We start from the raw sequence: 23,558 nt of genomic DNA, 5'->3' as shown, positions 1-23,558 counted from the left end.
GCCCAGAGAAGCTGTGGCTGCCCCATCCCTGGCAGTGTTCAAGGCCAGGTTGAATGGCGCTTGCGCTTTGAGCAACCTGGTCTAGTGAAAGGTGTCCCTGCCCACGTCAGGGGCCTTGAAACTAGATGATCTTCAAGGTCCCTTCCAACCCAAACTATTCTAGGATTCTATGAAAAGTGAGTAGATCCTAGCGTGGATCTTCCCCAGACTGATCACGTGATAAAAGGCATTTGTTGACAGTATTGGTCTATCAGACTGATGCCCTAACTGGAGTCAGGAGCTTGCAAGTTCTTAACTGCTTATTCTTCTGAACTTAGATGTGTGCAAGGATAGGTGCAGGTGGATGCAAGCACCTGTTCCCCTACTCTCCTCCTGGCTGGCCAGATGCAAGTGCCATCTCAGTCCAGCACTGCCTAGGCTTTGCACTTTAACAGAGGTTTTCAAGTGGTTATGGAGGCTGTCAGGAGATTGCCAAAGCAAAGCTTTGGTATGAGAACCAAAGGATGACCTAGAAGCCTAAGAGTTGTGGTTGAATTTAATTTTGAGCCAGTGCTGCCCTCTGCTGAAAGGAATCCTCGTTTGGTTTGGTTAAATTTGGTTAAATCAAGTATTTATGCTTTTTGTCACTTGAAATTAAGCAAAGAACTGATTTAAAACTCTTCTCCAAAAATATAGCATGTGTACTGTTTAGATGATTTAGTTGAAATCTGTGCTTTCTCTAAATACCAACTTTGCTGTTTGTCAAACCCAGACCATGCATAGTTGGGTGGGTGAGGATTTGCCAGCTAGGACAACTACAGCTTCCTCAGGGCCCGGTGAAGGAAACTTGGAAGAGAAATGTAAACAGGTAGACTAAAAACCATGTGCACTAATCACACTAATCGTGTTTGCAGTCTCAATTCAATTGTCTAGTGTAAAGAGACCTTGACTGGGAGCCTGAAAAAAGTGTGTCTGTCTGTGAAGTTAATGTTTGCTTTGGTGTGCTTTTCTGTTAATTCTCTTGTAGTCCCTCATAAGCAACCAGGGTATGAGATCCTCTTGTTTTATGGGACTACCAGTGTTGTGGAGTCCATTGCCAATGTTTGAGTAACTTGAAAACTGCTTTCACATAGCTCAGGCAACTAGCTGCTTTTTCTGCTTGGTCTGTTGGAGCAGCAACAGCAGCAATCATAGGGCACTTGTATTAAGCTTAGGTCACTGATCGCATTTCCTTTCTAAAATCAGTGGATTTTTCCAGTTAGCCTTGATCTTTTTGTTTAATGAGCCCAAACAATTTCAAAGAGACTTTACAAAAATTCCGCCAAGTTGCAGAGGTTACAGTATTTGATAAATCTGTCCAATGCCCACTGTCTAGGTAAAGCCCAAACCCAAAAGTTGCCAAAGTATTTGTGTCCCTTTAACAACTGGGACTGTTGGACAGCACGAATTGCATTGACCTAAGTGTGAAGCTTCGGGCACTGCCACCAGCTTGTGGAACCTGATCCCTCACTGCATTGTTATAAAGAAAATAATAAAGTTACATAAGTGATCCTTTGCAAATGATTCAACAACCTGACAAGAAGCCAGACCCCCTCACTAGCATAGTCAGGCTATGAAGTCACTAGAGTTTATCTAGTTTAAGCCAGCAGAGAACTGCTTCGTTAAGATTAGATAATCTATAGTGTCTACGTTATATGTCACTGTAAAGAGATGGATTAGGGTTCCACACTAATGGTACAGGGACACAAAGACAAAGGAAAATTCAGCTTTTACTCCTTCTTCAACTTTATATCATCAAGCATGAGTGTTGCATGGAGAATGTTTGTACATTGTGTTCAGAAGTAAATTTTTTTTTCCTTGTTTTAAATTTATCTACTCCAGTAATTTAGTGAAACAAGAGCCAAGATTTTCAGAAATGGCCAGTGATCTGCAAATATGAAAATGTCCTCTGGTTTGTCACAAGCTGAAAATCCGCAGATTTAAAATGCTTAGAAACATTATCTGTAAAAAATGTCCTTTGATTAGATAAATGTGTACGAGGTAAATGGAACTTAGAGGATTATCAAGAGTGTCCCTACCTAACTGTTAAGATGGGTGTAGAAATGCTGCTTCTGATGCTCTTCATTGCTGAAATAAAACTAACTGTATTAAAACTGGAATTACTGGAAGAGTGAAACTAGGAGCATGTTGTAGGTGTGATTTCAAGGTATCATGTACCTTCCACCTTTTGAAGTCAGTAACTGTTCTTGATTTTATGGTATCAGGGCCCGAGACCTTTGTGTGTTAAATCCTAAGTAGGAGCTTTCATGTAATGGCTTTTGCCTTGACTATGTTCTTTTTAAATAGGCCTCAGTCATCCAACTGCACCTCTAGGTTTATTTTAGGCAAAAGACATTATTTCATTCTATTTCCTTAGAAGGTCTTCAAGAAGGACCTTATTTCTAACCCATCAGTGGGAGATACATGGCACAAAGGCCTATGAAACTCTTTCCCGCCTCACTGTACCTTGGGCAGCTTCTGACTTACCAGGCATTTTAATCTCTGAGCAGTCTCTCAACCCTGGAAATCTTGTTGATCAACCTTCCTGTTTTATTTTGTTTTTTAGCTCAATTAATGAGATCTTTTTGTTCTGACACAGAAGATCTGCATGTCCACTTCCTAACCATCCAAGATACGCATGCCATTCACGAACAGGAATGTACTTTGGCATGACTTTGCGTTCAGTTCAACATGCTGATTGTTGTTCTGAGATCTTGTTTGCAGTAATATTTTTATTACAGAAGATACTATGCTGGTGAAAACTTTAAAGTTCTTGGATCAAAATGGACAGAAATACACAGGATATATGGATACCAGGCAGGCTTCATGGCAGAGTTGTCCAAAACTTCAGGTCAGAGGAGGGTAGAGTATGAGTTAAGAAAGCCAAGGGGAAAATTGTCTTCCCACTTCTTTCATGCTTACATCTTTAGTGTGAAGTGAATAATGACATACCATGTTTCTGTTCAAGTCAGTGAGAGTTTTGACAGGAGGCAACGTGATCCATCTGGAATGAGGAGTCTAAGGACCTGTTATTTGCTGTAGTCCTTGGAAGCCCATTGAGTGTTGTGTGCCTCAGTTCTTTGTTGGCCATATGAAAAGGATGTTATTTACCAAACTTTCATAGATGGAAAATGTTTTCATATACAAAGCCATGTTACTGCAAGTTGGGGCTGATAGTGAAGGAACAGTGTAACTTGAATTGCAATTTACACACTGAAACAATGAGGTACTTTGATTCCTCTTCACTGTGAAAGGATTTTTGTGTACCTGAGTTCATCATCTGCTGAAAGATTCCACTTCCCAGGGAACTACAGATACACTTAATTATTGCAACTTTGCAAACACAAAATTCCTTCTTTGAATCGATGAGAACAGTGACTGTACAGTTATTGCCACAGCAGTGAATTATATTTTTATCCTCTTCTTTTTCATTTTTAGGAAGTTTTAGAAAGTTTTCATAGAGGTCAGACACAAGTGTCTGCTTCTCTTAAGCCTGTATGTAAGCTGTTCCAAAATAAGAGCACTTATAGCTTTGCTTCTTACTTTGTGATTTAAGCCACTCTTTGGTATCCAGGTATGTATTCTGGAGGTTGATGTGTCAATGGCTGCACCCCTGTTGGAGAAGGTGGTGCTGCAGACCATCAGAGGTCATTTATCATTGCTTCATTTTTATTGTTCTTTTAATCAATGTGTATATTTTTGTATATTTTCAAGGCAAAGGCAGGGGAAAATAAACAGAATTGGTGCAATCCACATGCATTGTGTGCTGCTGGGGAAGCCTAGTTAGGGACATGTAATGTTGATTACTCTTGCAGATCTGCATGCTGATGTATTCTCCTTCCATTCCAATTTTATTCCATTGTCTTAGTTCAGCATATGCAGAGCTGTATGTTTGCTAATAGAGTTAGTGGAGATCCTGTTATGGCAGCTGTTCTGTCCAGGCGAATAGGGCAAACCCTGTCCAGTGAATTTAATGGTAACATTCTCAATTATTTCAGTGGTACCCTGGTTTTACTTACTAAACTTGGGAATTCTGGTGGGGTTTAGCCTGTCCATGGATGAGAGAATGACGATTCTCACCATCGCAGTAGATCTTCCACTTCCTATGGAGTCTTCTGTTGCTGAAACAGCCTCAATGATAAGACTTCCGATGAGAAGTGAGAAAACAGGAGGGATTGTCTGTCTGATGAAACAAACTCGTCAGATCCTTAGGAGAAGTAGTGATTGGGTGTGAAGAAACTAGGCCCATTCACACTTAAAATAGAGAGCATGTGAATGATAGATTGCAGTCCTAGATTCTTCATACTTCTGGGTTTGTTTTCTGTAAATGTTTTCAGTGGCTTGTTCAATTGAAATATATGCTGGACAGGACAATGGTAAGATTTTCTCACTACCTGTGAATAGCTGTACAATTCACATCTGAGCAGTTAAGGATATAAATGCAAAAGTATATTGTAAGGTCTAAGAACTAAAAAGTTAACTATAGCAGTTAGCAATTCATTATGACGCAACAAGGAACATGTCAAAAATTGGTCTAGTATGGGAGCAATCTGTTTGGGTGAAACACACATTGTTTACCATAAGGATCGCTACGAACAGAGTACATAGTCTTTTCAAAGAATAAGAACTGATGGTCTTTTCCTTTTTCTTTTCAGGCAGCACAAATAGTCCTGATTTCTCTCTTTGAATTGAACACTCCTGAGTTTACCATGTTACTTGGTGCCTTGCCAAAAACATTCCAGGATGGTGCTACCAAGCTCCTGCACAACCACCTCAAGAACTCGAGTAACACCAGTGTGGTGAGAGGCCCTTGTCCTTGCAAACAGCAGAGCTCCAAAGACAGCAGCTCGTTGATAAGCTGTTTCAGATGCTCAGTAACATGAATTATCTGTAACTTTCTTAAAACAGAGGCGTCTATTTGATGTTGCTTTTATGGGAACCATTAAAACAAACATTCAGTTGTTTTTAAATTTAATATAGCCATAAGCAGTACAGACTGGGAGGTGGGAATTATAAAATTTGTGCTTTTGAATATCTTGCCAGTAACAATCTTTTGGCTTAAACCAGAAATCCTGATACCGTGGATTTTCTGGGCCTACCACTACTATTGAAATCTGTTACATTGTCTTCTTGGAAGCTCACAGGATCTACAAGGTCTCCTCAGTCTACACCTAGAGGGGAGACCTACAAGATCTGCTCAGTCTAAACCTATTACATTATGCTTTGGTTTTACATGAAGCCCTTGCATATTTTTATTTCTCTGAAGCAATATGTTAGTAGAGGATTTAAGCATGTTTCTAAACCTCTTTTCCCCCCAGAACAGCAAGCATTAGGGCATTTTTGGCCTTTTCTATGTGGAAATCTTGTGAAACTTCCTGAAATTTGAACCCTCCTGTCTTTGCGCTTCTATAGGGACAAGTAGACCCTTTGTCTACGCTGGAACTGCAACATTAGGCTTCCAGGCAAATGAGTTGGGTTCTCTAGTACCTTTGACTTTGTGTGAACAGAGTCATAATTGGGAGCAATTTCAACTCATTTTGGTGTGGTACAAATGGTTGTGGAGGCCAGTTGAAAAATGATAAGTTAGATTGCTTGCTTATGCTCTTAACAAGCACAATCAGAATGCTTTAGACAATGCGGAAAATAGCTGCATAATTAAATTGCTAAATTGCCAGGATAATGGTTTCAAGTTGAAGCTGGGCAAATAGTATCTGAGAAGCTGGGTAGCCTGCTGGATTGATAAGCCATTTATCTGGTAATATTTGCAGGCTGTGTGTGTTGCATAGTTAAAATTGCATGTACTGCGGACTGTAGGAAAGTGCACATGCATTCTCTATCCTCAGAGCAGTACCTTCAAGAACATACTAATGACTACATGAACAATGGGTACAGATTTTTAGGTCAAGAGCCAGAATCAAAACTGCGCTAAGTTTGTCTAGCACAAACAAAGGCAATATTTGGACCTGCTGTTGTGTGCTCCTGCCTGTGCATTGCAACATGTTGCTAATCCCTGTCTTCTGCCTCTGTGCCAGGGTTCCCCCAGCAATACCCTTGGTCGGACCCCTTCCCGGCACTCCAGCAGCAGAACCAGCCCCTTAACTTCACCTACCAACTGTTCCCATGGTGGGCTGTCTCCAAGGTAATGTGGCAGGCTAATTAAACCACTTAAAAAATATTAAAGGATTTCAACACCGAGTGTGCATTTGCAGAATATGACTCACTTTGAAAGCAAAAACAAGACCAAAAGTTTACAGTAGATTTCTCCAAAGAAACAGGGTTGGAACATTGTAATACGTGGTTGGTGATAGACTTCAGTGTTCCAGTCCTCATGTCATCTGTGTAATCTTAATGTCTTTTCTCATAGTACTAATTTTCTTTCATAACTAGGCCTTCTCCAGAACTACATTTGTGGGTTCAATAAAGGTAATATGAAATGGCAGTATTAGAAATGAGGTCTTGTTGGGGTTGCAAATAACATGAAGTATATGATGACTTTCATGTCAAGGGTTTCAGATTGTCTGTATTTTAGGTGTGCCCTTGTGCTCAGTAATTCATCTGACTGTAGTGCAGCGCTTGTGCTGTTGAGAGAAGTGCTGAATTTCCAGTTCCCCTTTTATGCTTTGTGAGGGTGCAGAACAAGCAGAGGTGGTGACTGTGTTTTAATGCTGAGTACCTCTCAAATCATTTTCCTGGCTGCTTACCAGAAGAATAGTGGCCTGATCCTTCAGGCAGCAGGTCTATTACAACCAGGTGTTTTGCTGAAGATGCAGGTGCTACCCTAGAATATATTGGTGCACTACAAAACATTTTATTTTGCAAACATGGACATTTGCATATGGGAAATGTTCACGTTTCACCCCATAAAAACTTAGAGCACTTGAGATGGGAATTTAAACAGTGTGCTCTGGCACTACAGAAATATTGGAGGAAGTGTTACGTTATTATTTAGAGAAGCTTTGATTTATGCTGGGAAAACTTGAGAGCTGCTGCTGTTGTCTGCCTGTCCTCTCCATGGGAGGTTGTCTCCCTTTATCATGGAAGAAATGGAAATATGTTTGGTGAGGACTGCAGTTTGTAGTCCACTGTAGTAATTTACACTGAAATTTAACCCTGTCATGATGTGCTAACCCATGGCTGGAGGGATACTTAGACATGTGAGTTCCCATGTGTCAGGAAAAATACAGGCTTTTAGCCTTTCATGAGGAGTTAAACTAATTCCAGCAGCATATGAGGAACACATGGGGTTTCCTGAGAAAATTCTAGATACCTAAATACATCTTTGTGACCCCTAAATCTGCTGTAATCCAAAACTAGATTGGGTGGTTGCAAGCCAAGGTCAAGTTGCCTATTATGAGTTTTTTTTTAACAAAGTTTTCATTAAGAAATTAAGTGGTAGAGTTTCAGGGGAATGGTTCCATCTATGTTGCTTCCTTTTTGACTAGTCTGAGCATTGTTGCCCTGCTGATTTGTCATGGGAAATCATAAACTGAGATATATCTCCCTGTGGTTACGTTGTGGCTTTGTTGGCCACGTTTGCATGTGGCACTTATTTTATAAATTCATGACCTTTTACCATGCTTTTTGGGGTTTTCCACTGGGACATGACAGTGTGTTGCCACTTCACTCACCGCTTTTCAATTTGTCTTTGCATTCTTTTCACCTCTTGATGTCAGGATGCATGTATCAAATTATTGATTGAAGTTTTCAGCCAACGGTTAATACTATGTTGCTGTTGTTTTCCAGCATTTTGGGTTTAGGAACTGGAGGGGGTTTTCCTCTGTGATGTTCTCAAGGAATAGTTAGAGAGGGCATGTAATTCCAGAGCATTCTGCCATTAAGTTGTCAAGACCAAAACTGCCATTGATACGGTGGGCCAGGAATTTCTTTTAGGAAACAGTCATTCATTCCTTCAGTTTTCTGTGGAACTCTTGGAGATAGTGATCCAGAAATGTAGGTGTCATTTCAAGAAGGTTGTCTGTCTTCCTTGCTGGATTTAGTTATTCAAGGATGGTGAGTCAAAGATAATCTTCAATGATAGGTGAAGGTGGGAGCTGCTGTAAAAGCCCTTTAAAATGAACAGAGGAGAAGTTCTACCTTATTTTTTGTGAGTGACCTCTGAGCAGCAGCATTAGCTGCTAATTTTTACTGTTTGTAGAAAAGTTGGTGGCAAGTACTGCAATCAGTGGCAGTGGCTTCTGATGCTCTGCTGGACTGCATCCTTCTTGAAAGTATCTTGTGTAGCAGTTTGAGCATATTTCTGACTTGGAGAACAAAGGAATTTAGCTCTGTTTCTGAAGAGTACATGTGGCCATCCTTCTTTTAAACAAAAAGCTTCAGAAGTATGCTAACAGATTGCAGGAAGTAGGGTACACTGCAGTACCCTATCTGCAGTCTACCTGCAGGGAGTAGACTGCGATACTGTTGCAGTTGTTAGTATAGATGCTTGTGTGTCATGTTTTCATTACAGATGCTTGTCGTTTGCTGTTCATCAGTGATGTAAAATGTCACTTTTCTCTCTACAAACGTGGAAAATGAGCACACTCAAGTCAGTCTGAAAGCAGTATAAAAGGATCAAGATTCCCAAAGTTTCTCTGTGTAGCCCTTCTCCAAAACAAGGCTTGGCTTTACATTTTTGTGGGACCCATTGTCAGTGGGTTGTACTAAGACTGTGTATGCCCATTGTTTCCTAGGGTGCTCCATGTACAGGCCCTGCTTACCTTGTCCATGCCTATGTCTTTTACAGCAGCCTGAATGCAGCCAGTTAAGAGATTATCTCCAGTTCTTAATGCCAGTTTTGAAGATTATACTTTTCTTTACCTTTTTTTCTTGATGCATAGATTGAAGTACTCTCATCTAGAGACATATATGTCTTTGGGGCTGGGATACGTGCAGAAAGAATAGTTTGGCATGTGTCCAAATATAAACATTCTACTAAGCATAGCTGCTCTCCCATATAACTAATGATTTGTGGACAATATCTTCAGTCAGCCAGGCTTTGTTGATACGAACTTTCTATAGTACATGTGTGTGCCATAGCCCTTGGGTTACATTACTTCTTCCATAATATTGCCATCACAACTGAATTCCAGATGACTGATTTTTTTTTTTTTTTTGTGTGTGTGTACTTACGTGTTCATGGGTAGATTTTGAATGTTTTGCTTGAACTGGACTTTATGGATGCAAACAGCTAATTTGTCTATCCATATGATAACATCTGCTTAAGTATCCTCTCGTGTTAGTGTCTTCAGAAGGGTAACGTGCTTTCAGGGCCTTGGGCAGAGTCCTTCCTGCTTTCATTTGCTCCATCCAGTTCTGCTTCATGATCACTAGAACATATCCACTTCATCTGTGAGTTACTTCTGCATTTGTACCTGCTTTTTTTTTGGTCTTGACAGTTTTAATTTTTGGGGAAGAGGAATTATGGAGGAAAGAAGTGTTTTCTGAAGATGAAAAGGAGGGAGGGCACCTGTGAAGACTGAAAATAATAGGAAAAAAACCCAAATTTCTAACTGAGAAGAATGTTTCCTGAGCAATGCTCGGATGAATGGCTTGTGTTAGACAGAGAAAATCTGAGATTTAGTGAATGATTTAGTATGACAGAAAGGAAAATACTAAGTTGTGAAGTTCTCCAGTGTAAGAATACCGTTCTGAATAGCAAATGAACTTCTGTAAACTCAAATGTTACATTCAGGTTGTGAATTTTCACCTAGGATTCTATAGGAATATTTGAAGGAACAACAGTTTAATATATTTGCTCTACTGTTTCTGCCTTTATTAGTAGCCCAGAAACCTGTGCTCAGATCAAATTATTAGAAAAACAAACCCCAAAAAGTAAGTTCAGTCCTTCAAAGATCTCTAGAGGAAATGCCACAAAATAAGGGGTAATGATTTTATCTGTCTGTGTAAGTTTGTGCTTGTTTTTTTCCCTGATAATAGAAAATACCACTAAAAATAAAATTTCAGTATTAAGTTGAGCAAGGCATGGAAAAAAGAATTAAAAATAGCCACTCACTTTATACAGTGAGAACAAGCCTGCTTTGTTTGGTGGCCCATGTGCAGGTAGGTGTTTCTTACCTGTGAACTGTGAGACTTCTGATCAGCAGCGCGGGTGTCTGGTGTATTTCTGTAATAGTTGCATGTAATAGCTATGTTTTTTGATTGCTGGTTAACAAGTAAATTTCTTGACACCACTCTTAAGAGGAAATTTTTTCAACTGGCTTTGCTGCTGTTTGCAATTCTTGACTCGATTGCTGCTTCCGATCTTCAATATCTGTCACTTTCGTCTATACAAATGTGACTTTCCAAGATAGTGTTATTAAACTTAATAGAAACAAAGCACTGTCCTGAATACTCTACCAGCACAAGCATCTATATTCTCATTTAGAAGATGATTTTGAAAATCTGTGAAGCAAACAGGGAATGGGACAAATGCAATTGGCATGGGTATGGAGTGCCTTGACCCAAAAGTGCAGGATCAAACAGTAACCAGAAGGAGCTTGTGGAATTTTGAGAGATCTGAAATGACTTAGAGGCTGGTTTCATCCAGTCTCTCCAGGTTTTTCTGCTGAGACCTGGACCAAGTCGCTAGTTTACAAGATAAGTTTCCACTCTAGACTGATTTCCACTTGCTGCATATTTGGGGTCAGTTGAATCTGGTAAAATAGGATCAGATCTCAAGCCCTGCGAAGATATGCTGGTTGTGTAGGGCCTGATTGCAAGGAGCCAAACTTTACAAGGTACCCAACTTTACTTTCTTTCAGGGAAATCCTGTTGCTCACAAGTACCTGGGATATGTGGTCAGCGATTGCTTACTTAGAATATGTTGGGTTGTTTATGGAAGCTGTATCCATTTATAAAATGTATATTTAGTAGAAGCAGGGACTATTTTAGTGCGAACTGTATCGTTACATTAGGAATAAAAGTGGAAATGAGTAACAACGGCCAAAACAATGACTTGTGAGGTTTAGTGGAGTATTCTTGTTTAATTTTGTTTCTATTAATTTTTCTCTCTCTCTCCAAGGCAGCATGACAGCACTAAGCCACTCAGATTATAGTTTCTTTTTTTTTCTCCCTCTCCTCTCTGTTTTTTCTCTTTCATTTCTCCTCTGATCGCGGCAGTCGGTTCTGGGGTTGGAGTGCAGATGGGCTGTCGAAGCACCCCCCTCCCCTTTCTCAGCCTAACTCCATCCCCACTGCTCCTTCCCACAAGACTTTCAGACGCTCTTACTCTCCCAGGTAACAAGCTACCTGTTAAACCAACTTGTCTGAGGTGTCACAGTATTATTTACCTTTCACACTGTGGGATTTGTTCATATATGGGAAATGATTTGCAGAGCCTTTGGTTGGAAAAGGAGAAGAGGTAATGATAGCTTTCAGACAGCAGAGGTGACAGGCAGCCACTTGCTAGCTGCTCAGGGAAGATATGGCATGCAGGTGGGGGGGGGAAGTGGTTTTTTTCCAGACTTCCTCCCTGCCAGGTTGCTGGAAGGGTGTATGTTTCACAGTTGGCTTCCAATGCAGAACACAGTTACTGGGCACTTTCAGCAGGCACTGGTTGCATTATGATAGCACAGGCAGGGTCTTTAAACTTGGGTACGTTGTGCAAGCAGCACACAAGTACTTTCTAACAGGCAAATACAGCTTAGTAGTGATTTCACATTTGCGGCAGTGAATACCTGTAGGGCAGTGAGGATGAAGCTTGCACAGTGTGATTGTAGATGGAAGATTTAGGATTGAAATGATGAAAATTGTCCTTACCACAAGATTTAGGTTATCAGTCCCTAATTTTGGCATCTCTTTTTCTTCCTGTGCTATCATATTTTCTTGAAGTCTACATACAGATCTTTAGTCAGTATAGTGGACTAAACCTGTATACTGATTTTAATAAAAGAAAAAAAAACCACCTTCTAGATACAAATATAATTTCTCAGACCTTTATGTTAAATTCCTTGAATTTTTTTTAAGTTTATACACTGACAACAGGTTTATTTGTCAGGAGAAATTACATCTACAGAAAGCCTATTACCTGAAGAAGGACTACATAGTCTTTCCTTGAAGCAAGAAGTTCCTAATGAAAAACTATTGAAAGAAAAGCAAACAAATCGTTCTTTGAGGGCTCAAAATCTGGGAATCTGTGACGTCTGAGAGAGAAGATAGAATCCCATAGTCCATACCTCTGTAAATACCTGCAGAATTAAAACCTTTAATCAATGTTCTGACTCTTCTAGGACATGAAAATATCTGTGGAAGAGATGCATGTTGATTTTTGGAGTTAAAGTAGTTGAGAATTTTTTTCCTCCTTCCATTATTTGACACCAAGGTTTAGAATAATTTGACATTTCAGCCCAGAGCCTGAAAGTGCAAGGAGGTGAATTACTGTGTACTGCTTGAGGATACTAAACTGTTGCTTACTTACACATATTTTGAATTGGAAACTGAATAATAGTTTATGGAAATAAAATGTATGTTATGTCAGACCCGAAAACTGCCAAATTATATCTTGATAAAAGTTGTAGAGAGCTGCATTGCTTTAGTGCAGCAGAAGATGGAAAATAATGTTGTGACATCCCTAAACATTGCTCATCTCTACTTCTTATTCATCCTGTGACTTTCCTCTAGTTTCTGCATGGGTCATAATTCGTTTTGTTTCTGTGCCCCCTTTTTTCTTTTCCTTTCTGAAAGGTGGGTGTAGTTCCATTTTTATTCCCCCCCCCCCCCCCCTTGTGTTGTCTGTGAACTATTCCAGTGCACATACTGTCAATAGACATGTGTGTTCACATACAGAGATTTTGTTCATCTAGAACACAGCCATAATGTGATCTCCTACACAGGCTTACTCTTGACATATGAAATCACTGGATACTTTAGATTTTTATTAAAATGTGGTTTTCTGCTTTGAAAAATGCATCAGATCAGTGGCTCTTTGTTGAGAAATTGCCTTAGTCCTGTAGCATTGCAGAGTCTGTACTTTGATCTGTTCTTTGGTAGCAGTTTAGGGCAAAATTCATCCCTGATGAAAGAAGTGATGATCGTAGCAGATTTAGTGTCAGTATATCTGTAATTATTTCTTGTTGTTTTGTTTTTTTTTTTTCCATGAATTTCATTGTCATCTCTTAGTATGGGTACGCAGGTACAGTCACATGTATACCTTCTCAAATGGCAGTTTAATTGCTCACTTAAATACTGTACGAAGAATGCCTTAAGATCTATGAATTAAACATGCTTGAGCTCAAAATTAATGTTTTTGAGATCATAGGAAACAAAGGTTTTCCTATCCCTGCCTGAGACATATAAAGAATTTAAAAACTGCCTTCACTTTTGTCTGAAAAGTTATCACAGTGCATTAGTGTCATTCAGCTGTCTGAAAAGCCCCAAATACTTTGAGTTCTGTAGGTTTATAAACAGCTTTTGTTTCCAGATCTTTGTCTTTAAGTGGTTTCTCTTTCTTCCTGGCTTGACAGACACTGTTTAAAGTTGGGGAGTTGTTCTTTGGTCTCTTTGCCAGAATACATGGTGCTGATGCTTGTATGAGTGTAGTGCGAGCATATTGCTTGGGAGCCAGGGATTATGGCTATTTTCAGTGTGTTAATCCCAAAGGAATCAGGCAGCACCAATCTTTCCCTCTGACTGAAGTGCCTGAGTTTCTTCCAGAAAAAAAAACAAAAAGCAGTGGTTCTAGATATTTAGCATCCTACTTTTAGTTCTGTTGAAAATAATAGCTGTGTACCCTGGACTCGGAAGGGATTTTCCCTTTTTTATGTTTTTCCTTGCCCACCTCACAGGGAATCTTTCTTTTGTGGAAAACAAACACAGCCCTTTGTTCAACCATCCTCCTCTCTAAGCCCATCCTGTCATCTTTCCCAAACTGTTAAGAAATAGTAACTCACCCCTGTAGGGAGCCACTTCTTGCCATTTATTGACAAATAACTTGATGTAAATATTTCAAATTCTTTTGGTTTATTTGCTTCTGGCTCTGTTAAGATCCAAGACTCCACCAGAGAAATTGGTCTCAGTTGACTGGGTCTCTTTGTTCATTCTCTCTCGGAAAACTGATTGTCATGCAAACTTAACTTCTAGACAGAGCAGAACCCTGGCAATAATGCCTTTTCATTTTGTTTGAGCTTGTAGGACATCCTCTTCTTAGACAGATCTTTTAATATCATCTGCCCTTGCATACAAGGCTTTTTTTCATGGAACTTAATTTTGGATAACTCCTCAAGGGATCCCAAAACTTGTGTGGCTTTATGCTGCTGAGAAATTTATGAGGAACAGACAGACTGCAAGAAAGTATCAGATTTGAGTTAAAGAATTCCCAAACTTAGGCTCAATACTAAAATGCATTGTTTATCAGGCATTATGCAAGTGGTTTTGATTTTACTGCTCTATAAATGAAAACGGGACATGTTAGACTAAGTTTTACATCAAGATACATTTTCCTTTTAATTTGAATCTGTCACATTTGAATCCATTGATAGACTGTATTTGATGTATTATGAAACTTAAATTTCATTAATTTCATTTCCACCAGTTGTCACAGCCCTTTAAGTTTTCATAGTAAATGATTTTATTTTCCTTTTTAAATAACATCATTACTGTGCTGGGGAGAGCTTGGCATTTTTTATTTACAGAAGCTAACACTTCACTGCTGTTGAATGTAACTGTGACTTCCCCTCACAGTGACGTAACACCACTGATTTCAGTGAAGTTTCTCCTAGATTTAGTCCCATTTGAGGGGAGACTCAGACCCAAAGTCTGCTTTGATTCCATCCATGTTTTGTTACAAGTCACTGTTACAAAGGGTACACCAAATCATCCGTCTCCAACTTAGCAGTGTTTTTCTTAACAGTCAAGAGCAGATTCCAATTTCATATGTAACATTTCACATACGTTTGGTCTTTAGTATGCTGGATTATGACACGGAGAACCTAAATTCTGATGAAATCTACAGCTCTCTTCGTGGAGTCACAGAAGCAATAGAAAAATTTAGTTTCCGTAGTCAAGAGGACCTGAATGAGCCAATCAAACGTGATGGAAAGAAAGACTGTGATATTGTAAGTATTGGATTGATTACCATCCCCAGATAGGTGAAATTTTAAAATACTGTGTTCAAACCTGGCTTTGGATTGTTAGTGTATAAAATCCAGTTATTCCTGCTGTATTCTTACAAGTATCTTTGGCTTGCTAACTTCTTATACCTAAATTATAGGGGCCCACTAATGTGGTCACTTGCTCCCTTTGAACTGTAGCCTTCTGTGAAAAGTGCTTTCTGGTGTTCTGTGGGAGCCTCATACAAAGATCTGGTGTTCCTCAAGCTCAGATGAGAGTGTATGTAGTCAGGTCTGTGATTGGAAATGTTAGGTCTTAAAATTAATGGGTGCTTTCCCTCACAACCTTATTTCTTCATATATAGGAAGGAACTATAACCACTCAGTGCACAACTCATACATTATACTACATGAATGGTTATGGAATTATTTACCGTGTGAGGGGCCATTTATTTCATTAAATATGTGGACTTCAACATTTCCAAATATCTTAAACGATGATCCTTACGGGTCCTTTCCAGCTTGAGATATCCAGTGACTCTATGACAGTTTTGCTTCCTGGACAAGCAAGTTTATGTTAGTAGATTAAGTTAGCCTTCAAAGCTAAAAATTCTTGGTCCAAGATTCTTCTTCTGGACCCTTCTGTTGTTCATTCTGTGTGAACTTGCTAAGCATCATTCAGTCTCCTCTGTCTCTGGTTTGTGAAGTTTCATGAGGAGGATGTTGCTTTTGCTTCCTTTCCCTCTCTTATCAAATTGGTTTTGTTCCAGAGGTTCTTTGCCAGCTTGTGCGGTTTTAGCAATATTAACTTAGATTTAGGAATGTTAGTATGGCTTTTTGCCCTATGATCATGATATATTTTTGGAACGCTTGTACTTATGTAAGGGAAAGAGGTGGTAATCTAAGTTTTACTCAAGTATTATGTTTAAACAATTCTATGCCTCTTCAAGGTGGGTGAAATCCAAAAGAAAAATACAGGGTTTGAGCAATCTCATGTTTTTTCTCTGTTTGATTCCCCAGGTGTCTCGAGATGGTGGCCTTGCTGTGCCTACCAGTGATGTCCGTGGAAGCAGCGACATTGTGGAAGGTGGAAGGATGGCTCTAGATAACAAAACTTCCCTACTTAACACCCAGCCTCCCCGCGCCTTTTCAGGGCCACGTGCTCGAGAATATAACCCCTATCCTTATGCTGACACAATTAACACCTATGATAAGACTGCCCTGAAGGAAGCAGTGTTCGATGATGACATGGATCAGCTTCGGGATGGTTTGTATCAGCGTGTACCATAAAACTGCAGGCAGCTTACTCTGTTTCTGGTCTTTTTTATTTATGGGTAGTGCTCTCAGGTACATGTCTGCACATGGATATGTTGTGTATTACTTCATATCTTAGTCCAGGCTTGGTATGAAATACATTTTGTTCTCATGTGCCAGCAGAACCTCATGCGTGGCTATTTCGAAAATGTTATACTGCAGTTTTGATTTTTGTTTGCCTAGAGTTTTCCCCAAGCTAGTCCCTTAAGCATCTAAATGCATCTATAGGGACACTATTTTGGGGACCTTCCACTCTTTGACATCTCACTCAATAGCTTGTTACTGAGCATTTAACTTCATTTAAGCGATGTTACACCTTAGCTTTATTCTTTTGCACCGGTGAGTCACTGTACTTTGATCTAAAGGTCATACATGTGATCACTGGCTTTGGGTGTGTGTGTCTGGAAAAAACTGCGACAGTTCTTGCAGAAGTAATTATTGGAACTGGATGAAATTCAGTTGTCATCTCTTCCTGGTTCGTTAGAAGCCATGAGCTGTGTTATGAACTTAGGTGAAATTGTGGACTATTTGGATTCTCTTGCCTGCTTGACTGGGGCCTCCTGGAATTAGATGCATTTTGGGGGAGCCCTTGTTATGTGCACTTCGTTCTGTAGAGGGTTAGTAATCTTGGCATCTTTGATCTTTTTCCCTATTTCCCCAAGTGATTTGTTGCCATTTGTCCTAGAAGTGCCCATTGACCATTCAGATTTGGTGGCCGATCTTCTGAAAGAGCTCTCCAACCACAACGAACGAGTGGAGGAGCGGAAAGGAGCTCTCCTGGAACTGCTGAAGATCACAAGGGAAGATAATCTTGGAGTTTGGGAGGAACATTTCAAAACCATTCTGCTCTTGCTGCTGGAAACTCTGGGAGACAAAGATGTGAGATGCAGATTTTTTGTCTTAATTCTCCTGGTATTGCTTCACCTAGGGTGTTAGTTTCTCCACACTAGTTTAAATGAAACCTGCTGCATTTGTATAGCACCTCATCAGTGATGCTGCCCTACTCATTTTTTTTTTTCTTTTGAAGGTTGATAACTCTGCTTTCATTTTCAGTATGTTCAATGATGAGTTTTAAGCTACTCTGATGTGTCCCAATTTTCCCCTCTCCCTTCTGAGTGCTAGTAACAAACAATTAGGAAATTGAACTAGAATCAGAAAATAAGTTATCTTCTAATCTAGTACAAAACCTATGAAGATTCAGAAGCTGTCCCCTTCCAACTTACAACAAAGTTACAAGCTCTTAACTATATCACGCCCATTCCCCCAAAAAAGAAGAATAAAGGCAGCTTTGAATAGATTATTCTTTTTTTCTCTGTGTGGTTAAAAGATCCAGGCTATCAGATCTCTTGGGATGAGTCTCTGTCTCTTGCAAAAATGTCATCAAGAATAAACAGCTATTATGGGGCATCTTGTTTTGAAGTATTAAAAAAAAAAGCTGTGTTATTATCACAGCTTTATATTTGGTAGTTGATCAAAGTGGTAATTTACAGGCTAGCCACTTGGGGCTATTTGTTCAGATTGCAGCACAATGATATTTGGTAAGTATCAGCACGCTGCTGCGCCTTCACATCAGAGCCAATGCTTCATCTGAATGTTACAGTATTTAGGCTTCAAAGCACTTTTTTTGTTTCATCTGATTCAAAATCCATTGTCTTTCTTATGCTTCTTGTAAAGCATATGGTGCACATGCTTAGAAATTTTAATTCTGAAGCAGTGTAGGTGGCTGATATTTTCTCATTGTTCATAGTATAAGCATGAGCTACTCTAGTCCTACATGTTTAATCATAGCCTCATCACAAGTGTATCAAAAGATCTGGTGGCTTTAAGTACGTATGTGTTGTGCTACTGCATGAATTTTGTGACATGCTTTAAAGGCCAAGTATAGAGTAAAATAAGTATTATTCTGTTGAAATGATAGAATCTATTTGGAGTGGCCACAGGCCAGAAACTCAATGTAACAGTTATGAAATGGAAGCAGGTGTTATAAATCCCTTCTACTAATGATCTTTTGATATAAAGGATTAACACGTAGTTCAGTGTTAACTACAATGACTTAACTGTTCTTGAGAGTTATTTTCATAAGAGTTACAGGAAGAGAGTAGATTTTACTGTGTTAATAACATGAGAAGTAACTTTGGAACCCAGGTTGATATCTGCAAGGCTAAGCACAAGAGGAAGGGCAAAACAAACACTACCTGAACTGCTTTGTAGATTCATGTGATACAAATACACTGCTTTGGGTACAAATTTGTATTTCATTGCCAAAAGATTATGGAATTTAACAAAGTAGACTAATTCTGTGACAACAGTCATTTTATGTGAATTTTTGGGCAAAAGCAAACAAGGAGACCAATTCTGGATTTTAGTTATATTGATTACACTGTTCACTTTGCTGGAGCTGGTGCAATATAAGTGCAGTATAAGATTTCGGGCGGCGTAGGGACCCATAGAATTTACTTCAAGCTATAAATTTGAGAACTGGCTTTTTCTAACATGGATTTGATTCCTCATTACACAGCATTCAATAAGAGCCCTGGCACTGCGAGTCCTGAGAGAGATCTTACGGAACCAGCCAGCAAGGTTTAAGAACTATGCAGAGTTGACTATCATGAAAACACTGGAAGCACATAAAGACTCCCACAAGGAGGTGAGTGAGCGCCTTTCAGTGTTGCTACTGGAAAAACAGTATGGACCTGCGGAAGAAATGTAGGACTTGTGAGACTTAATAGGCAAACATGTTGACCTATCTTTTGACATAAGTTTCCCAAGTACAAAGAGACAGGGATTTTACATGCTAAAGCAGGGAGGAAACGAGTTAAGACTGACATTGCTGTTTAAGTGGACTTGGAGCTATCAGCTTTCCAGGATTTCCTTGGTCATTCTGGGAGAGGCTGAGACCCTGTAGTAGAAAACTGCATGTTTAATAATTTTGCAAAGCACACTGGAGTCGCTGTGTCTGTATGGGTAAGGATAAGCAATGCACTGGAGAACACAAAGCCCATGTCCAAGCAGATCCATCTATGAAAAATGAATGATGAAATTGGGCCTTTCTGGAGAATTGGGAACTGGTGAGCAACAGGAGAAAATGGACAGAGGCCATACTGCTGAAAAGAAGCTGGGGCAGAGAAAGAAGCAAAGGGCAGGGTGAATTGCATTTTCTTTTTGTGAGAGAACTTGAACTGAAGGTATTCTTCTGGAATTAAACAAAAATCAAGGGACGTGATGATAACATTTGAAGTAGATCAAATTACATTTAAAGTCAGTCTTTGTAGATTGACTTCCAAGCTGAATCTTTTATTCTGCCTTGTGCATGTTGCAAGTTTGAACTAAACCTTGGAAAATGCCATGTGAATTTTTCTGTCTGTGATGGCTTTGTTACCAAAGTCCTTGGTTTGAAATCTAAGACACTTATTCTTCTCTGCAACAGGCTTGTCCTGAACTAGCAATTTCAGGCATCTCTGAAGAGCTTTGGCCATGAAAAAGATCATTGTATAGATCAGACTGCTTCAGAGCATTGTGTAACTGGCACAAGGTTACGTTAGGTGTGCATAGCAGAAACTGAACTGTTTAAAAATTAAAATAACAAAACAAAAAACACCCTCAGGGAAAGAAAGAGGCTGGATTTCTCTAAAATGCAAAAGTAGAAAATGGTTAATCCTTTAGTGAATGAGGACTGCTGTACTCTGCCTACCTTCCTTTCCTTGATTTTAAAGCCTTAGCACTCCTGTCATTTTCAGTTCAGAGTAATAAGAACGAGTTGTAAATTGATTTCCTGATAAAGCAATCAGACAAAACATTATGTTCTGAAGGAGTGCCTTTTACTGGCAAGTTTTCCTGGTTGCATACTTCAGTTCACCTTGACTCAGTGCTCTTTGCATTTTATTTTTTTTTGAGAGTCCTCCAAAACTGCCATTTCTAATAGGATCTTTCCAGATTCTCTGGCATTGTTTTAATGCCCCTCATAATTCAGTGTCCTCATGGGACCAGTGTTTTTATAGAAGTCAAGAACAGTGTTGAAAACATGACTTTTTATGCCTCTCTACTCCCCATACTGTGTTCTTCATGCCTGTGGTACAGAAAAGTTCTTCAGGATTTGCTTGAGGTGCTTCTTGAGGAAAAGCATAGAAGAAAAGTCTGCTAAAGAGAAAACAGAGCTTAAGCCAAGAATGAAGAGATACGAGTTTCGGCACTTATTTATAGAATAATAATGTAGTTGTATTAGTATCAGCAACATGGCTTTGATTTAAAATAGTTTTGTGTAGCATCTTTGCAATTAAAAAAAGAACATACATGCAGCTGCTGCAGTGAGAGCTTTGGGTGACAGCTGTCATAGCAGGACACTGCAGGTGTATTCCCATTTTACTATCTGTTGCTAAGCAATTGTGTGCACAGCTGTATCAAATGTGTTGGTGGTGGGTTTTTCATTCTATACATGTGGGTTTTGTGAGCCTTGTGTAAATGGGGCTCTCAGAACCATGATATATCTGGCTGTCAGTAGTTTGAGACTATCAGCTTTAATGAAATTAAGAAAGGTTTCCCAACCTGCTCTTGGGTATCTACGTGAGCTAGGCTAAAGATACACCTAGGGATATGCTCTAGGTATTCCCTGTAGCTGGGGCTTGCCGATTCAGTTATATATGTGAAAAATTAACTGAGAGTCTGTCTGAGCATGGCTCAGTTGGTCAAACTCATAGCCCTGGGCCAGAAGGTCACAAATTCCCATGCCATGGTGACCCCTCCAGCTTGCTCTCACTGCTGACTTTGCAGCACTACTCTCTTCAGGAGGGGGTGGAGAAGCTGCCCTGTTTGACTTGATCCTACTGAGCAGTAGGAGCTTAAGAGACAATTCACCAGTTTGCAATTAAAGGCCACTTTGAAAGAATAGCTGCAGAAGAAACGGAGAAACAGGAAAATGTGAGTGGTCTGTTCTGTAGTTACCTTTTTTACTAAATCAAGGCAATGTTAAAGGTAGTGGTGCACCAGCTACATAAATGAAGGCTTTCTCTGGACTGTAAAACTTATTTCAAGGTAAGCTGCTAAATAATTTGGTTAAGAAAGTGTTAATCCTTGTGCCAGTGATGCCCTAATAAGATGTCACTCTAGGACTTTCTATGTTTCTGAGCTGCTGCTTTTAGTAGAAAGACAGGAGTGATCCTGTTGAATGGTTTGAGATGAAGATTTTGCTCACATTTTCTGTTATGTGTAACCCACAGAGAATCAATCTGAAGTGACCAAGCAAAGAGAGTTTGCAGAAGAGCACATTACAGAGCTGTTAATTTTGGGTACTGAGTCCTGGAAGTCACTATACCAAGAGGCAGTGCTTTGGAAATGAAGAAGTTTCATCTTCTACCCAAATTTGAATATTGCTGCTGTTCAGCATGGCCAGGAGGGATCAAATAACAAATTATAACCAATGCATTCACCAACCAGCAAATACCACCCCTTCCTCCAATTGAGTGCTGGTATCTTTAACTAGATACCTAGTTAAAGATATCTACATATTTTTATTTTGTTTGAAATAAAAAAGGTCTGTGATTTTATTCCAGATTTTATAATTGGAAGTATGAAAGCAGCATTAACATAGATAGGTATTTTGGGGTGCCTGAATAATTGGCTGGTTTTACAAGTCCAAGCAGAAGTCTTCAGACAGTTGGATCTTTGTCATGGCTAGAACTCTTCTGCCTTCTGTTGCTGAAGGCAAGGTCTAGGATCAGCAGAGCAGCATGGCTATGAGAACCACTTCTTTTCCCAGGGACATTGAAGCAGAAAACTTGGTACGTAGAGTTGAATGCTGAGTTGTGCCTTGTGAGCACAAATAGAGGAGACTGGCAAAGCACAGACCTCAGTGGGGTTCAAAATTAATGTAACCCTAGGCTACAGGCTAGTAGACTCTGGGCTGGGATTCATGTTTAGTTTGCTTTTTTTTTTTAACTTCAGCCTGGTTTTATACTGTTTATAGTGTACCAGCCTGTTCTGTGCTGTTGATTTAATGGGGTGATGTGAAGAGTCAAGCCTGCTTCAGTCATAACTGTAAATATTTATGGGGGTTGACATGTAAATGCTTTTCACTTATTTTTGGAGCATTAGAACATAATTGAAGTTGTGGATGGTATTAAATCTTGTTGATTTTTATCACTCTTTGTTTGGAGTTATTTGGAAGAGAACCATCTTTCTGTTGCCAATTAGTTAATATTAACTCATTTGTTCCAGTGTAGTTACCCATAAGTAAGGAGAGATTCTGCCTTCGGACCAATACCGTTGATGTGACATTGCTTCAGATTCATACCAGCAAAATGAGAAGTTCTTATTATTGAGTATTTTAAAACAGAAGTAGTTCATTAGCTTGGGAAATTGTTAGTGAAAATCATAGGATAGCTAATTCCCTGCTTCTGTCTCTGCCACTCTGATTTTCTCAGCCACTAAGAGAATGTGTAAGGAAGGGATTTTGGGCTTTGTCTTAGAAACCTAATTTTGGTCTTTTATTATCCAGAAGGTCCATAAACATAATTGGGATGTACCATTCTCTGTTGTAATCCTCTAAAAGAGGGTAAAAAAAGAAGAAATCGCAGCTATCCAGTAGCTGTAGATAATTAGCTTGCTGAGGTGCTTTTAGACTGGCCTCTGATATTTAGAAGATGTTGCCAATGATGTAACTGATGATGGAATGAGTTATATAGGTCTCTGCAAAATGTAGTTTACTAAAGAAGGAAAGCACTAAATGATCACAGTCTTTAAGGTTAACTGATACATAGTCTGTGCTGGAAGCTGCCAAGCACTGTATCAGCTGATGTTTCATAGTATATGTTTATGTGCTTTTTCTAATTTCCAACACATTTCAAATATTTAGTGCACAGGAGAAGCAGTCTAATCTACTTCATCTCCTCGGAATCCCTTATAAAAATCACATTAGTTTTTTATCTGCTTAGCACTCCTCACTGCTGAGTCTACTTCCTGCTTTGAAATCAAATTCTTAATTGTTTGTTCCTGTCTGGATCAGGCCGTAAAGCCTTCAGGGGTGGGAGTTTGCCTGGCCTAGGTATTGGTAAATCTCCATCCCCTCCAGCTTGGATTATGCAGGCTTTAAGTAACCCCCTCTAGATGGCAAAAAATTGGCTCAAAAACACAGCTGCATGCATGTAAGCCTGAAAGAAAAACCTTGTCCTTCTGCTTAAAAAACTTCTC

At 39.5% G+C, this 23,558-nt stretch overlaps 1 protein-coding gene across 4 annotated transcripts in view; it reads left to right on the top strand.

Moving 5' to 3' along the window:
* Positions 1-23,558, top strand: part of CLASP1 (cytoplasmic linker associated protein 1) — a 173,397-nt gene that overhangs the window by 139,132 nt on the left and 10,707 nt on the right. For 3 of the 4 annotated variants that reach the window (XM_057430127.1, XM_057430126.1, XM_057430125.1), the window contains 6 exons: positions 4,674-4,817; positions 6,051-6,157; positions 14,918-15,068; positions 16,083-16,329; positions 17,065-17,255; positions 18,895-19,023. In XM_057430127.1, the coding sequence (XP_057286110.1) occupies positions 4,674-4,817; positions 6,051-6,157; positions 14,918-15,068; positions 16,083-16,329; positions 17,065-17,255; positions 18,895-19,023 (969 nt within the window). Of the gene's footprint in view, positions 1-751; positions 848-4,673; positions 4,818-6,050; positions 6,158-11,136; positions 11,254-14,917; positions 15,069-16,082; positions 16,330-17,061; positions 17,256-18,894; positions 19,024-23,558 lie in introns of all 4 variants that reach the window. The other variant, XM_057430124.1, reaches the window with a different exon arrangement.

This window comes from Pezoporus wallicus, unplaced genomic scaffold (genome assembly GCF_028554395.1).
Source record: "Pezoporus wallicus isolate ANWC-B61680 ecotype Strahan unplaced genomic scaffold, APGP_CSIRO_Pwel_v1 contig_5261, whole genome shotgun sequence".
NCBI lineage: Eukaryota > Metazoa > Chordata > Aves > Psittaciformes > Psittacidae > Pezoporus > Pezoporus wallicus.
Note: the sequence above shows the minus strand (reverse complement) of the source record. Positions and strands in the feature narration are given on the sequence as shown.